The 16802-nt window shown below is 39.8% G+C and overlaps 1 protein-coding gene across 2 annotated transcripts; it reads right to left on the bottom strand.

Moving 5' to 3' along the window:
• Positions 1-260: 260 nt before the first annotated feature.
• LOC134677527 (gastrula zinc finger protein XlCGF57.1-like) lies at positions 261-15680 on the bottom strand. 2 transcript variants are annotated; one of them, XM_063535992.1, is made up of 2 exons: positions 13980-15680; positions 261-2202 (listed from the first exon to the last, which is right to left on the bottom strand). In XM_063535992.1, the coding sequence occupies exons 1-2, from the start codon at positions 15522-15524 to the stop codon at positions 1093-1095; spliced, it is 2655 nt and encodes an 884-aa protein (XP_063392062.1). In that variant the 5' UTR covers positions 15525-15680; the 3' UTR covers positions 261-1092. The 2 variants fall into 2 exon arrangements, with proteins under 2 accessions (XP_063392062.1, XP_063392063.1); XM_063535993.1 differs by lacking the exon at positions 261-2202 and having other exon boundaries at positions 13878-15680.
• Between the last annotated feature and the right edge of the window lie 1122 nt (positions 15681-16802).

Genomic DNA, 16802 nt, shown 5'->3' with positions numbered 1-16802 from the left:
AAAGTTACAAATATTCTAAATAAAACAAATACTACAGTCCGTTTTTTTAGCATTAGAAAGAACTTCGCAGAAGTAAGCTTGTGGTTCCAAATCCGGCACTTTTAGCGGTAATGATTTGAAGTAAATTATATGTATTGACTATGCTACATTAGATAATTAAATAATTATTAACAATTAAAGAGCCTGATAAAAACTGCACGCTTGCTTCTGTGGAGTTCTTTCTAATGCTAATAAAAAAGAACTATAGCACTTGTGCGCACAAAAAGAGAGAAAAAAGCGTAAATGAAATTGGGAACCTTAAAACAGATCCTAAGTTTCGGACCACTTCGTTCATTACATTAGCGCCACGAGTAACTGAGGTATCCGAGTTCAAAAGATGAAAACAAAATAAAGTAAAATTTATCAGATTGAAATGCAGTTAAAGAATATTTAATGTAATACGCGTCACATATTAATAGGAACACGACGAATAGAATTCACAACGGTTCCTGTGGTCACAGTACTTGCACTTGAAAGGTTTTTCACCAGTGTGAGTCGACAGGTGAGTCAGTAAGCCAAATTTCCTTCTACACTTGTAGCTACTGTGGCTACACTACACATGAAAGGCTTCTCTTCAGGTGAGTCCTTTACACATGTAGGCACAGTGTTTACACCTGAAAGGCTTCTCGTCTGTGTGAGTTATCAGCAGTGATCGGCACGACCCGTGACGCACCGCGGGATTCAAAGAGGAAATAATAATATGGACATGACATAATTCGCAAAAATTAAGAGTTATGTATTTGTAAATAGAAGTCAGAATATTTAATAAATTAATAAAATGTATCATTTTTCATTAAAGAAAATATAAACGTTGGTTTTATTTTATACTGCGTAAAATATTACGTGCACTCATATAAAATATGTACCTAAGTGTTAAAATATTAATCATTTGAAGTGCATAAAAACCCTTTTCCCTACCTGGCTACTACTACCTGGCATGTCGAAGGTCGCTATCGTGTTTTCTATTGTTTGCGTTTATGACCAATCCCGGCGAATATCCATATTAACATAATGAATGAGGTCATTGACACCATGCGGCACGGGTCGTGCCGATCACTGGTTATCAGGTGAGTCTGAAAATCTCCTTACACTATACACTTGTAGCCAGTGGCTACAACTGAAAGGCTTCTTGTCTGTGCGAGCCATCAGGTGAGTTTGTAAATCTGCTTTACTTCTACACTTGTAGCCACAGTGACTACACCTGAAAGGCTTCTCTTCCGTGTGAGTCATCATGTGTCTCTGTAAATCGTTTTTTCTTTTACCCTTGTAACTACAGTGACAACAACTGAAAGGCTTCTCGTCTGTGTGAGTTATCAGGTGACTCTGTAACTCTCCTTTTGTTCTACACTTGTAGCCACAGTGACTACAACTGAAAGGCTTCTCGTCTGTGTGAGTCATCAGATGAGACCGTAACTGTCCTTTTCTTCTACACTTGTAGCCACAGTGACTACAACTGAAAGGCTTCTCGTCTGTGTGAGTCATCAGGTGAGTTTGTAAATCTGTTTTTTGTCTACATTTGTGGTCACAGTGGCGACAGCGGAAAGGCTTCTCGTCTGTGTGAGTCATCAGGTGAATCTGTAATTGTGCTTTTCTTTTACACTTGTAGGCACAGTGCGCACACCTGAAAGGCTTCTCGTCAGTGTGAGTCATCAGGTGAGACCGTAACTGTGCTTTTCTTCTACACTTGTAGCCACAGTGACTACACCTGAAAGGCTTCTCTTCCGTGTGAGTCATCATGTGTCTCTGTAAATCGTTTTTTCTTTTACCCTTGTAACTACAGTGACAACAACTGAAAGGCTTCTCGTCTGTGTGAGTTATCAGGTGACTCTGTAACTCTCCTTTTGTTCTAGACTTGTAGCCACAGTGACTACAACTGAAAGGCTTCTCATCTGTGTGAGCCATCAGGTGACACTGTAAATCTGCTTTTCTTTTACACTTGTAGGCACAGTGGGCACAACTGAAAGGCTTCTCATCTGTGTGAGTCATCAGGTGTTTCCGTAACTGTGTTTTTCTTTTACACTTGTAGACACAGCGTGTACAACTGAAAGGCTTTTCGTATGTGTGAGTCATCAGGTGAACCTGTAAGTGTGCTTTTCTTCTACACTTGTAGGCACAGTGGCTACAACTGAAAGGCTTCTCGTCTGTGTGAGTCATCAGGTGAGTCTGTAAGTTTCTTTTTCTTTTACTTTTGTAGCTACAGTGACTACAACTGAAAGGCTTGTCATCTGTGTGAGTGATCAGGTGAGTCCGTAAATTAGATTTTCTACTACTCTCGTAGATACAGTATTTACACCTGAAAGGCTTTTCGCCTATGTGTATAATCATGTGAGCCTTTATATACAGTTTTTTGTCAACAGTTAGCATTTGATGTCGTTCTAAACCATAATCCCCTACGGTTGAACTATGTAAAGGCGAGTGAGTGTGTACGTGCTTCTTCAGAACCGACTTGCTCCTGAACAGTTCGCCGCAATGGTGACATTGATAGATGGTGGTGGTGACATGGGGTGTGGGTGCGGGCTCGGTGGCGTGTAGCTTGTATGTGCGGCGCCCGACCCGGCAGGTGCGCCGCTCCGCGTCCACCAGCAGGCGCTCCAGCCTGACCGAGCACGAGCGGCGCCGACCCGACACCACCGCAGAGGAGACAAGAGTGGACGCTGTAAGACGACAAAATAATACTCAAATATCCAAAATACCAACCTGATAAATATGTAACAGTGGCAGGGCGTGACATAAGTTTCTTTAATTTAACTAATAATTATCTTTCAAACTTCATTCTTGACAATAGATGAGATACATAACAATTGAGATGCTTCAAAACGTATAAGAGATTTAAAGCATAGGAGTAAACTAGCTACCAAGTGAAACACAATATTTACCACACCAACGCAAAGAAAACTCTAGCTATAAAACATCACAAACCGAACTATCAATATGTACCATCTAAACATATTCTTTTACACAAAAACTAGTTATATTAATGTCAAAAAATTGTTACACAAAAAAATAGTACATTTCGATGCTAGTGCGGAAGGTATGTCATTACTTCACGAGTACCGAGATATCTTGCCACGAGCCGCAGGCGAGTGGCAAGACTCGGGACGAGTGAAGAATGACATTTCCGCACGTGTATCGAACGACGTTTTTTAATACAGTTGCGAAAAAATAAGAAAAACATTGTTAATCGTACACTAAACAAAAGTGGTAACAGTGACAGCTCGGTTAGACGTCGTCTTTAAGTATATTATATCTATGGGCGTTTGGCAGCAATTCCGTTCCATTCAGTCAACTTATTAAGAACGGAATTTTCAATATTGAATATTAAAAAATAAACGTGTTATAATGATGAAGAGGTAAGTAATTAAATATGAAATATGTAATATTTTTCGTATTCTTACATTAACGGTAGGTTTTTATGCTGATTACGACGTTTAAAGGAAACTAATATTAACACTCATCAATAAGTAGTCGTGAATTGGAACAAGTATAAATTTAAAAAAATTGGAAAAGTAAAAAGCACTAGTTCGAGATAACCAACTTTCCGCACGCTAAACAGCTACGTAAAGTAGCACTTTTTGAGCAACTGTATTAAAAAATACATTTTAACGCATCTAAATCTAACCTTATAAACTAACTTACAATTAAATAAAAACTAAATTAAAACCAACACAAATAGTCCCCCAGATCCGATCCCTGCGGAAGGGTGCCCATAATGCTGGCCACATTGCCCCGCTGGATGGCAACTCCAATTCTTTGGCCAAGGAATGAGCCAGCCCTAGGATCCCTGGTGGTGTCAAGGAGCATCTTCTTCAAATCTTTATATAAACTGAGCGCATCCTGACACCAAGGTCCCAAAGTCTCAACCGCAAATGCCGAAAACAAGTGATTTGCCGAAAGTCCAGCATATTTGCGACGTTTAAAACATATTCTTATACATCAACATCACAACTAAACGGAAAATTTTAATTAATTCAGCTGAAGATTAATTACAAATTTGATTGTAGAAGAATAGAAAGCATATTTACAGAATTTACTCTCTATTTAGACTCTGTATTGGTGTGTGTGAGTGTGTTATGGTAGTTTGAATGTGAGTGTGTCGGGAGGAGCTTTGCGGAGTAGTTCCGACAGTAGTTAAACAACAATCAACACACCTCTCACCACCGGGGCGACTGTGGGGCGGTGCGGGCGCTCCGGCCCCAGCACGAGCTCGTCCTTGACCACGTGCTCGTCGTACAGGCCGGCCAGCATGGCTGCCTCGCTCACGCCGCACCCGTCTGTGCTGTCCGAGCACTCCTCCTTCACACGCGCCTCCTCATACATAAATCCGGCTTCCTCCTTAATAAGGGCTGAAACAAAGGGTTGTAATTACCATTAGAGTTGTAAGTCAGACAAATATATGGATGAATCAACATAGATTGTTTACAATGCTGCCTACATGAGTGTTCATTGGGACAACCAGGCCAACACTTCAATGTATATATGAATAAGTAGTAATGCAGCTGACTAAATTCCAATAGTCCACAGGTTTTGTATAAGAATGTACATTTTCTCCTCTGGTACCTGTTTTTGAGAATGGTTTATATGTTTAATAGAGGAAATTAAAGCTATAATACAGGTTGAATGAATGAATTGAATTTATCCCGGTGTATATTCTATTAGCGACCCAGCCCGGCTTCGTATGGGTTAGCAAATTATACACCGAAATATTCCTCAAGAATCACTTTATTGATAGGTGAAAACCGCATGAAAATCCGTTCAGTAGTTTTAGAGTTTATCGCGAGTATACAAACAAGAAGACAGACGCGGCGGGGACTTTGTTTTATAAGGTGTAGTGATGAGCTTACGCATTTCCGACCGGTCCGTCTCTGCCTCCTGCTTCACGCGCGCAGGCGACATGCTGCCGGCGTCAGCACTCGTCTCCATCTCTCGCAATGGCCGCGTCACAACTGCCACTCAAAAGTTATACTATTGTCCGAGTGTCTTACTCAACAGTATTTATATGTATGATACTTATGATATTATTGAAACAATAAAATGTAAAGTAAAATCAATGACCACGCTAAGCATTATGCATTATCAACAATACTAACAATACTCACAATAGCATGAGTATTATCACTCCACCAATACCGTCTTTACCATAAGGGCCCCAAAGAACACACAGTCACAGTATATTTGATTATACCCATAATAAATAGAAGATCATAGTACAAAAATGTTAGTTTACTTAATTCGCTTCCTTTACCTTCCAAAAGGGCCCCAAATTCTTATTTGCCCAAGGGACCCAGCATGGTTTAAGACGGCCTTGCCACAGACAAATTAAACACTACATGTCCTACCTTGTTTGTTCCTTTTAGCTTTCCCAACTTTGGTGTTCCTAAGTTTCTCTATGCCAGGTTCCTGAACTTGTCTTTGGCTGTCTCCGTCTGTGCTCTCTGGGACAAGCTCATGTGACTGCTTGACTTCAATATCTGTGTTGAAAGCTGAAATCACCCGCAGATTAAAACAATTATTTACTCATAAATAAATATTAGGTGACATCTCACACAGATCAACCTAGCCCCAAAACATGCAAATCTTGTACTAAAAATACTAGGTGACAATACTGACAATATATACATACTTATACATATAGGAAACACCCATAACTCAAGAACAAATATCTGTGTTCATCACAAAAATAAATGCTATAACAGGGATATACCCAGGGCCTTCATCTTCTTAGGCAGCATGGTCATTACCCACTAGGCCAGACTATAGTTGTGTCACTCTCGAGAATGTTCTCTGTTTTTTATGGAGAATGTTCTCGTTCTCGAGAACTGCACAACTACAGGCCAGGCCAAAGTTATAGTTACATCTAGATATGGGCCGAATATTCGGTATTCGGCATATTTTCCAATGTTAGTATTCAGCTGAATAGTTTAGTTCGATCTGCCCAATATTTACCGAATAAACAAATTCGAATATTCATATATTCATATTCAGCAAAGTCCATATTCTGCCCATCCATCATTTCTCAAAGTTGACCGAAGCGTTAGCAAAGGTCTCCGTGTTGATTATAGTTAGATCGACCGACCTGTTGGTGCGTGGCGCGCGCGCCGCTCCACTAGCACGGGGCCCAGCACGAGCTCATCTTTCACCGCGTGGTCTGTGTACAGCCCCGCCGCCGCCGCCGCCGCGCTCACGCCGGCCGACTCATCTTTTACACTCACATCTGAGTACGATGGCTCAGCTTGTATGTATACACATTCGCGTTTGGACTCGTCCTTTACATACACATCATCCAGCGGCTCAATCTTCACAGACACTTCCAAGGACGTGGGCTCATATGTTGTACACGCTTCCTCACAGCGCTGAACCATTACGCAAACATTCACTGCGCCCTGTAACGCTGAAGACTCCATCGAAATAGGATATTGTTTCAAATCCATATAGAATATCCTAAAACAGGAATTAAAGCTACACTACAAAGAACACTGGCTGGAAAACTATGTTTTATAATACTAGGAGATTATTTGAGAATACTATTCTTGTTAAAATAAACTCAATTTGTTCAATTTTCCGCAGAAAATCACTGTAAACAAAGAGAATACAACTAATATAACCCAATATAATATAACCCAAAATGACAGCAGTGATTGTGTCAGTTGAGTTTTTTTTTAATAGCATCGCGCTCCTGGCGCATTCAGCCAGACGAGTAAAGCAGGTAGGTGGAAATTAAGGCCCCATACGCACGACAGCTTAAAAAGCGTTGCGTAAAAACCCGACGTTAGCGCTTATTTACCGTTTCCAATAGAGTCTGTGCGGAAAGAGAAGAGTCGTGGGATTTGAGGGCGCGCCAGTGCTATTTTATGGTTTTTGATGGGTTTTTGCTATGCTGACAACACTGGTCACGTGATTATAGTACGACACTAAAGGTCATGATACTTGAATCCCTTTTGTTCCGGTTTTTTACCACGGCTTACTAAACGGAGCCTGGTGGTGGTGTCGGCTCGTCAACTCAATCCTCTGATTTAGCGCAGGCACTAGTTTTATTTTTAAAACACACTTGTTTTTATGTCTCAGATACTAAAAAGTGACAGTGCGATTGACAAAACTGCTAAAACTAGTTAAGAATCTACCCAATACAACTGTAATTTTAGTACCAAACAAGATAGAGTCTCATTTAGGTATGTACTGCCTAATTTGTGCAGTCCAACAATTATTAAAACCGGGTAGATCGGGTAGAAATTGGGCAATAGAACTGTAATTTTATCTGGGATATATTTCACCCATTGTAAACTTGACTTGTAATGTATGTGTACATTATTAATAATAAATATGAATATGAATAAAAATAGTGCATAAGTAGGTAGGCCTTATTGGGATATGTCCGGTTCTCTCATCTCACGATATTTTACTTCGCCGAAAAGTCACTGCTAAATTATCAAATATAAATTATATTAACTAACGTAACTAACAAAACCTACAAATAAAGAAAATAAATATTTTATTAGAAAAAGTTTTATTCGGAACCTAGTAAACGAACTTACAAATAAAGAAATATTTTATCAGAAAAAGTTTTATTCTTTGTAACCGAAGTCTGAATTAAAATATTCAATGTCACTTATGTTTGAGCTAGCTTCAGAACAACCAGGGACACTCATAGAACTATCTTCATCTGAACTGGATGTGCTTGAATCCGGCACGTAGATTACGAATTCTTGCATATTACCTACTTAGCGGTCTTTTATTCGAGATACCGGAGGTACTTTTACACAATCCTGAAAAAGAAATTACATATAAATATGCATAAAATAGCAAGTATCAAGACTATTTGTCAGTTATTTTAAAGATCATGAATGACCCGCATATTTATGAAAATTAATATATTTTGAATGAATATACTTACCGATTATGTACCGGAGACAAGTTACTTAGGGGGCTTATTAAATAGGTAGTTATTTAATATTAAATACAACATCAATACCCGCGAATAGCGGAAACACGTTCCGCGACTTTTTGTAAGTCGATAGTCGGCTTTTAGCCGTTTTCTTCCCGCTGACAAAAGCGAACAATGTTAAATATAATTTTCCTTGTGGTTTTATGTACGGTTTTATCGTGTTTTGAAAATATTATATACATAAAACTTGCGGTTTTTGTTAATAAATATATACAATGACAGAAGTTTGTTTACTTTTTACAAGACAGGTGTCAAAGGTTTGATTTAGACATGTGTAAGTAATGCTCGTAATATCACAAATGAGATATCTCTCGAACACGTAATATGGCATTACGTATCTCTCCGCGAAATCAACCAGTACTTCAAACATCACGCATCACGCGAGCTGCACCGAGCGCGCGAGCGCCAACGACCGGCCGAAGCGCGCGAAATGGATTCAATTCCAAATACATTGACTCGCCGATATGAACGGTCAGTTCAAGTCTACGCACGGAGCGCGTAATCTGTAATGTCACTTGTGATAGTGTCATGTTTGTTCGCCATGCCATGCCATCATTGCTTTGTTATCTCGCTCGCACTCGCACTCAGTGCTCGCTCGCTCTCGCTCTGCGATGCTTTCGGCTATCTTCGGAACCATTCGGATAGGTCCGCTCGGCCGATCGCCGCGGTTTAAGTTGTCACTCACTAATATTTTTACGAATATGATTTAAAACTCTAATGCGTCCGCGTAGGGCTTAAAATGTTTTCTTATAATACAAGAAGGACGCGGTCAAATGGAGTAATTTATTTGCGATTTTGAATTTGACGAAAACCGTTTATTAATTATTATTGTTGTGAAATGTTTGATAGTTTGCTTGACTTTCGCGGTACGCGGCAATTGTTTATCCTTTAATTTAATTGTGAATTAGTGCATATCGAGACTGACTGTAGAAATTCGAGTTGTTTATAAAGACTGATTGAACTAAATTGCAAATACGAGTATAGTTAAATTAAAATGTGAAAAGTGTAAATATTAGTTTAGTTATGGCAATATTCTGATAATGTATTAGTGCTGGTGAGTAATCGCTTTTTTACGGACTATTGGTGACTTTAACTTGATTGACCTATTTAAAAAAAATGGCTATAAACGAACTTCTTTACGTAGACAGAACCAAAGCGAGCAAAATGTACGCATTGTTATAGAATACTCGCCATATCGGGAAGCTCCATAGGCAATTATCTACCTCCGAAACTTACATACCTATTACATTATTTTATAATTTATAAGAACTAACAAAAAATCTTTCACATAAAGGTGACAAAACACAACGCGTAATAAATAGATCGATCGCCGATACGGATCCGAGACGCCCAAGAATCACTAGAGTGCTGTATGCGCTGTAAGAGATAGCTGTAATGTGGCTGTCTCGCGCGCGCCCGAGCGCTGTTTCACGTTCGGGTCATGTTTCGAGTGATGAGTGATGTGATATCTCAGTGTACCATTACGTGTTCGGAAAAGTGATGTGATATAGCATCACTTTTCGAAGCACTGTTTCGCGCATGTCTAGTTTGATTGCCATATAAAATTTAAAATGTTAGTTCCCGTTTCTGCCACGACTCTTCTCTTTCCGCACAGACTCTATTTGTGTTCATATGAACGCTTAAAAATCACTTGCGAGTCGTACTGCCACGTATGCATCTCAGCAAAGCCATACTTTATTTGCTATTACAACGTATTATTTGAATATAGCTTGAATATTCCAGGAATTTGTAAGCATAAGTTGACATTTTTAAGGTGAAACTAATAATAATCTTGACGATTGTTACCAAAAATTGACACTTGACAGCCAACTGACAGCAGCGCCGGCGCTTTTTTAACGCTTGTAAGAACAGATACACGGAGTTCCGTATGCTCTATTCAATTTCACGCCAATGCTCAACGCCGAAAATCGAACATTGCTCGATAAAAAAGCGCCGCGCTTAAAAACCGCCTTCGTGTGAATACATACATGGTTATCCATTTGCGTCATTCAAACGCTTTTTTAACGCGCGTTGACGAAGGCGGTTTTTAAGCGCGGCGCTTTTTTATCGAGCACTGGTCGATTTTCGGCGTTGAGCGTTGGCGTCAAATTGAATAGAGCATACGGAACTCCGTGTATCTGTTCTCACAAGCGTTAAAAAAGCGCCGGCGCTGCTGTCAGTTGGCTGTCAAGTGTCAATTTTTGAAAAAGAATATAATACTCACTAGGAGAAGAACGGTAACTCCATACAAAAAAATGTCCCCAACCGTTTATACGTTTATACTAGTGGCGCCGTCTTTGTGTACCAATGGAATTAAGTTGACAACCGGTTTAGCCTGGCGGGTATTGGTAGGTAGTAATTCTGTTGATAAACATATTTGTTATCTAAATAAAAATCTTCATATCACGAAATATATGCAAGATGCAAATATTACCCCTTGTTTGTGGTATTATCAATTGATTTAAATAAAAGGCATGTTTATGTTTATAACATTATATATATTATTTATTAAAAAATGTTTTACATATAAAAATATACACTGAAAACTGGCAACTGGCAACTTAATAAAAAAATAGACATTAATAAAGCGCATTCACAAAGTTTTCAGTACCTTTTATACAAATAACATTAGGCATGCCTACCTATTACACTTTACACACAGATACACTACACTTTACACACGGCATTTTACACAGATTTCCAACTTGTATTCATACATTTCTTCACGGTTAATTAATACGCTTTCCAGATGCGTTATGACTCGGTTCCTTCTGAACCCACTAAAGTTGTAAATTTCACTCTGGCTGCTTCAACAGCCGTTGCTCCGCATTTAGCACATTTTCTATGTGCATTGCTGTAATCCATGTAGGTACAGACTTACAGTCTTAAGTGGTACGTAGCGGTACACGTTGTATGTAAAATTTAAAGAGTTAATAAATAAAATTTTCGTTATGAACTTTAACCACAGCAGTTGGACAGAGTCATTGACAAATATATTTTTTATTATGGTGGGTAGACGTACCTACCCTCCATATATTTTATGAACATTGATAAAGACAGTTGGAAGCAAATATTCATTATAAAACTTAATCGCATGTAATTAAGTTTTAAGCGTTTTAAGTCCCGTTTTATGATTAATATTGTATAAAATTCGTGATAATTTAAATCAGAGTTGGGAGCAATGTTGCTGTAGAAAAATGTTTTTATTTTTATTACTCGCAACTTTTTCCCGGAGGCCAACGCACACATAGAAGCTTAAGGCGCACACATGCGCAATTATTTGGGGACATAACTTTCTTAGGAAGTGAACAGGCCTTGATTTTTGATGTCAATCGTCAAGATTATTATTAGTTTCACCTTAAAAATGTGAACTTATGCTCACAAATTCCTGGAATATTCAAGCTATATTCAAATAATACGTTGTAATAGCAAATAAAGTATGGCTTTGCTGAGATGCGTACGTGGCAGTACGTTTCACAAGTGATTTTTAAGCGTTCATATGAACACAAATATTGGAAACGGTAAATAAGCGCCAACGTCGGGTTTTAACGCAACGCTTTTTAAGCTGTCGTGCGAATGGGGTCTAAAGGATTACATTACAACGGGTAAGACGGAATTTTCTTAGAGAATATAACCAAACGTGAGTGGTCATTAACAGGCGTTCCCCTCTGTCGAAAATAGGCGGCCAATGGTCAACCACATGTATGGACTGACGTTTATCTGACAGGATGTACCTATACATTTGATGTGCCCCTCCCCCGCAAAAACGGCAGACTATTTTGTACCGAAAATTATAGACATGGCGTCTCCGTTGGTTATATTCTCTAAGGGAATTTTGGAAAAGGATCAGGATAAGGTAAATTATAAACAGTTAAAGTTTAATGTCATGACGTAAAATAAATGAATACAATGATTTAAATATATATACAGAAGAATCATTAATATTTATTGTATACAGGACATACAGCTTGGCCTCAGCTTGGCAAAAAAGAGTAGAAATTAAAAAGTGGCAACACTCTAGTGTCGTCCCTATCTAACCAATTCATATAAGAAAACGGGACGACACTACGTATTGCCACTTTTTAATTTCTACTCTTGTAGATACAGGAGTGTTGGTACAGATGTGACAGACGTCAGACGAGAAGCCAGACCACCAGACGAGTCAATTTTTCGCAATCTGAATAAATTGTCCGATCAAATAAGGCCGCACAGACGTAGATTTGACGGATTTAGGCGGCCAAAAGTCGATTTTGCAAAAATCAACATATTGATAAAAAAAATATCACGTGCTCCTTATCGTCAAACCTTAAGTAGCTAACACACTACCGCACCGCACCAAGGTCATTGTGGGACGCACCCATAAGTAAAAGGGAGAAAGCGATATCCCTTTCTCCCTCTTACTTTACGCACAACTCTCAGTCGAACTTTGACTATCGCTCAGAGCGCACGTTTCTGTTCTCGACGCTCCTAAAAGTTATATGTTTTCCAAAGTGTATATATTTTTTTTCTGGTATTTTCATAAAGATTTATTGATGGATTTCAGTTATTCAGGGAAGAATTTATATATTTAAATCATTTTGGCTTATTTTTTTCACGTTTGTCATATATTTTTAGCCAGTTAAGTATGACCTTTCACAAAATGTTGTTTTTTTCATAGATTTGGTTTTTCAAACTTCTTTTTGTTGTACTTCAGGGTGCGTCCCTGTAGTGTATTGTATATATTTGAATAGAATGCTTATTCTTCTTTATGTTGTATACAAAATTAGCCGCAACTTTCGGACTTAGGCTTTCAAAGAAAATTCCTTTTCTTTTAAATTGATTAAAAATATAAAATCTTTTTACAGGTAGGTAAACCTAGCGCTTCGGGGAGAAAAGTTCTCACTCGAAAATATATTTTAGAGTAAAAACAAGAGCAAAATTTACCTGTTTTTAATTTTTATTTATTGATAAAATTAATCTCATTTTGAACTAATATAAACCCTAAAATAATTTTGGCCGCCTAAATCGGTCAAATCTACGTCTGTGGGCCGTGCGGACGAAAACGCCAATTAGGCTCGCCGATTATGACCGATACTGCCGATAAAATGGAGTGCGGACGCAAAAACAGGTACCAATTTGTGACGTCAGTATTTTTTTTTGGGGCATTTTTTCAATTTAGAGGGCGCTAATATAACCTATTATATCCAGCCAGTTACTGACGCGAAGCTGAAACAGATCCGCCGCCACACTGTCTTCCCAGCGATACCTGCATGGGCCGACCCACTGGACGGCTACCAGTCGCAGTAACTGGCAGGAAGTTGCGCAGGATCGGGACAGGTGGCACGCTCTCGTTTCGGAGGCCAAGATTCTCTTTGGATCGCTGAGCCAAAATAGTTAGTTAATATCACCATAAATCTAAAATTGGTAACTAAATTGGAAATTGACGCCAATTTCATTTATGATCGGCCGATTTGATCACCCCGTCTGGAATCCTCTCCTAAGATACGTATCTTGTATATTATATCCATCTTATACAAGATACTTTCAGCAAAGTTGGATGCACAGGAAGGTTTTCTCTAATGGTGGCAACACAAATCAAACAATCCTCTGTCATGCACAATTATTATTATATTCACATGTACATGGTATGATGTTATGATTACACAACGACTGTAAATTCAGAGTTGAAGATTAAATTAAAATTATTTAGGACGACACAGGTGACTTACAGCTAAGGGCCCCCCCACATCTGGCGTCTTTCGAGCGTCGGCGTCTACAATTCTATGGCCGCTGCTCGATGCAACGTCGACGCAGCGTCGACGCAACTGCGCAGCGACGTCTTTTTCCATAGCGCTGACCAGACGCCGACAGACGCCGACGCTCGAAAGACGCCAGATGTGGGGGGGCCCTAAAGGCGGGATTGATATGAAAAAGAAAGAATCTATGGTCACCCAGCTTTTTATAAGGAAGGAGCATAGACAAGAATCGGATTTTTTTTCTAACAGTGAGTCATCAGGTGAACCCGTAATTGTGCTTTTCTTTTACACTTGTAGGCACAGTGAGTACACCTGAAAGGTTTATGGTCTGTGTGAGTCACCAGGTGACTCTGTAACCCTCCTTTTCTTCTACACTTGTAGCTACAGTGACTACAACTAAAAGGCTTCTCGTCTGTGTGAGTCATCAGGTGTTTCTGTAACTCTCCTTTTCTTCTACACTTGTAGCTACAGTGACTACAACTGAAAGGCTTCTCGTCTGTGTGAGTCATCAGGTGACTCTGTAACTCTCCATTTCTTTTACACTTGTAGCTACAGTGACTACAACTGAAAGGCTTCTCGTCTGTGTGAGTCATCAGGTGTTTCTGTAACTCTTCTTTTCTTCTACACTTGTAGCTACAGTGACTACAACTGAAAGGCTTCTCGTCTGTGTGAGTCATCAGGTGTTTCTGTAAATCTCCTTTTCTTCTACACTTGTAGCTACAGTGACTACAACTGAAAGGCTTCTCGTCTGTGTGAGTCATCAGGTGACGCTGTAACTCTCTTTTTCTTTTACACTTGTAACCACAGTGACTACAACTGAAAGGCTTCTCGTCTGTGTGAGTCATCAGGTGTCTCTGTAGATCTGCTTTACTTCGACACTTGTAGCTACAGTGACTACAACTGAAGGGCTTCTCGTCTGTGTGGGTCATCAGGTGTTTCTGTAACTCTCCTTTTCTTATACACTTGTAGCTGCAGTGACTACAACTGAAGGGCTTCTCGTCTGTGTGAGTCATCAGGTGTTTCTGTAACCCTCCTTTTCTTCTACACTTGTAGCTACAGTGACTACAACTGAAAGGCTTCTCGTTTGTGTGAGTAATCAGGTGAGTCTGTAAGTTTCTTTTTCTTTTACACTTGTAGCTACAGTGACTACAACTGAAAGGCTTCTCGTCTGTGTGAGTAATCAGGTGTCTCTGTAGACCTACTTTACTTCTACACTTGTAGCTACAGTGACTACAACTGAAAGGCTTCTCGTCTGTGTGAGTAATCAGGTGAGTCTGTAAGTTTCTTTTTCTTTTACACTTGTAGCTACAGTGACTACAACTGAAAGGCTTCTCGTCTGTGTGAGTCATCAAGTGTTTCCGTAACTGTGCTTTACTTCTACACTTGTAGCCACAGTGACTACAACTGAAAGGCTTCTCGTCTGTGTGAGTCATCAGGTGACTCTGTAACTCTCCTTTACTTCTACACTTGTAGCTACAGTGACTACAACTGAATGGCTTCTCGTCTGTGTGAGTAATCAGGTGAGTCTGTAAGTCTCTTTTTCTTTTACACTTGTAGCTACAGTGACTACAACTGAAAGGCTTCTCGTCTGTGTGAGTCATCAGGTGTGTCCGTAAGTGTGCCTTTGTTCTAGACTTGTGGTCACAGTGTGTACACCTGAAAGGCTTATCGTCTGTATGAGTCGTCAGGTGAGTCCGTAAATTAGATTTTCTACTACTCTCGTAGCCACAGTATGTACACCTGAAAGGCTTTTCGCCTGTGTGTATAATCATGTAAGCCTTTTCATACAGTTTTTTGTCACCGTGTAGCATTTGATGTCGTTCTAAACCATAATCCCCTACGGTTGAATTATGTAAAGGCAAGTGAGTGTGTACGTGCTTCTTCAAAACCGACTTGCTCCTGAACCGTTTGCCGCAATGGTGACATTGAGAGATGGCGGTGGTGACATGGGGTGTGGGTGCGGGCTCGGTGGCGTGCAGCTTGTATGTGCGGCGCCCGACCCGGCAGGTGCGCCGCTCCGCGTCCACCAGCAGGCGCTCCAGCCTGACCGAGCACGAGCGGCGCCGACCCGACACCACCGCAGAGGAGACAAGAGTGGGCACTGTAAGACGACAAAATAATACTCAAATATCCAAAATACCAACCTGATAAATATGTAACAGTGGCAGGGCGTTACATAAGTTTCTTTAATTTAACTAATAATTATCTTTCAAACTTCATTCTTGGCAATAGATGAGCTGGTGATCCATAACAATTGAGATGCTTCAAAACGTGTAAGAGATTTAAAGCATAGGAGTAAACTAGCTACCAAGTGAAACACACAATATTTACCACACCAACGCAAAGAAAACTAGCTATAAAACATCACAAACCGAAGTATCAATATGTACCATCTAAACATATTCTTATACATCAACATCACAACTAAACGGAAAATTCAGGTGAAGAACAATTACAAATTTCATTGAAGAAAAATAGAAAACATATTTACAGAATTTACTCTCTATTTAGACTCTAGTGTTGGTGTGTGTGAGTGTGTTAATTATGGTAGTTTGAATGTGAGTGTGTCAGGAGGAGCTTTGCAGAGTAGTTCCGACAGTAGTTAAACAACAATCAACACACCTCTCACCACCGGGGCGCCTGTGGGGCGGTGCGGGCGCTCCGGCCCCAGCACGAGCTCGTCCTTGACCACGTGCTCGTCGTACAGGCCGGCCAGCATGGCTGCCTCGCTCACGCCGCACCCGTCTGTGCTGTCCTCACACTCCTCCTTCACACGCGCCTCTTCATCCATAAATTTGGCTTCCTTCTTAATAAGGGCTGAAACAAAGGGTTGTAATTACCATTAGAGTTGTAAGTCAGACAAATATATGGATGAATCAACATAGATTGTTTACAATGCTGCCTACATGAGTGTTCATTGGGACAACCAGGCCAACACTTTAATGTATATATGAATAAGTAGTAATGCAGCTGACTAAATTCCAATAGTCCACAGGTTTTGTATAAGAATGTACATTTTCTCCTCTGGTACCTGTTTTTGAGAATGTTTTATATGTTTAATAGAGGAAATTAAAGCTATAATACAGGTT

Source organism: Cydia fagiglandana, chromosome 26 (genome assembly GCF_963556715.1).
Source record: "Cydia fagiglandana chromosome 26, ilCydFagi1.1, whole genome shotgun sequence".
Taxonomy (NCBI): Eukaryota; Metazoa; Arthropoda; class Insecta; order Lepidoptera; family Tortricidae; genus Cydia; species Cydia fagiglandana.
Note: the sequence above shows the minus strand (reverse complement) of the source record. Positions and strands in the feature narration are given on the sequence as shown.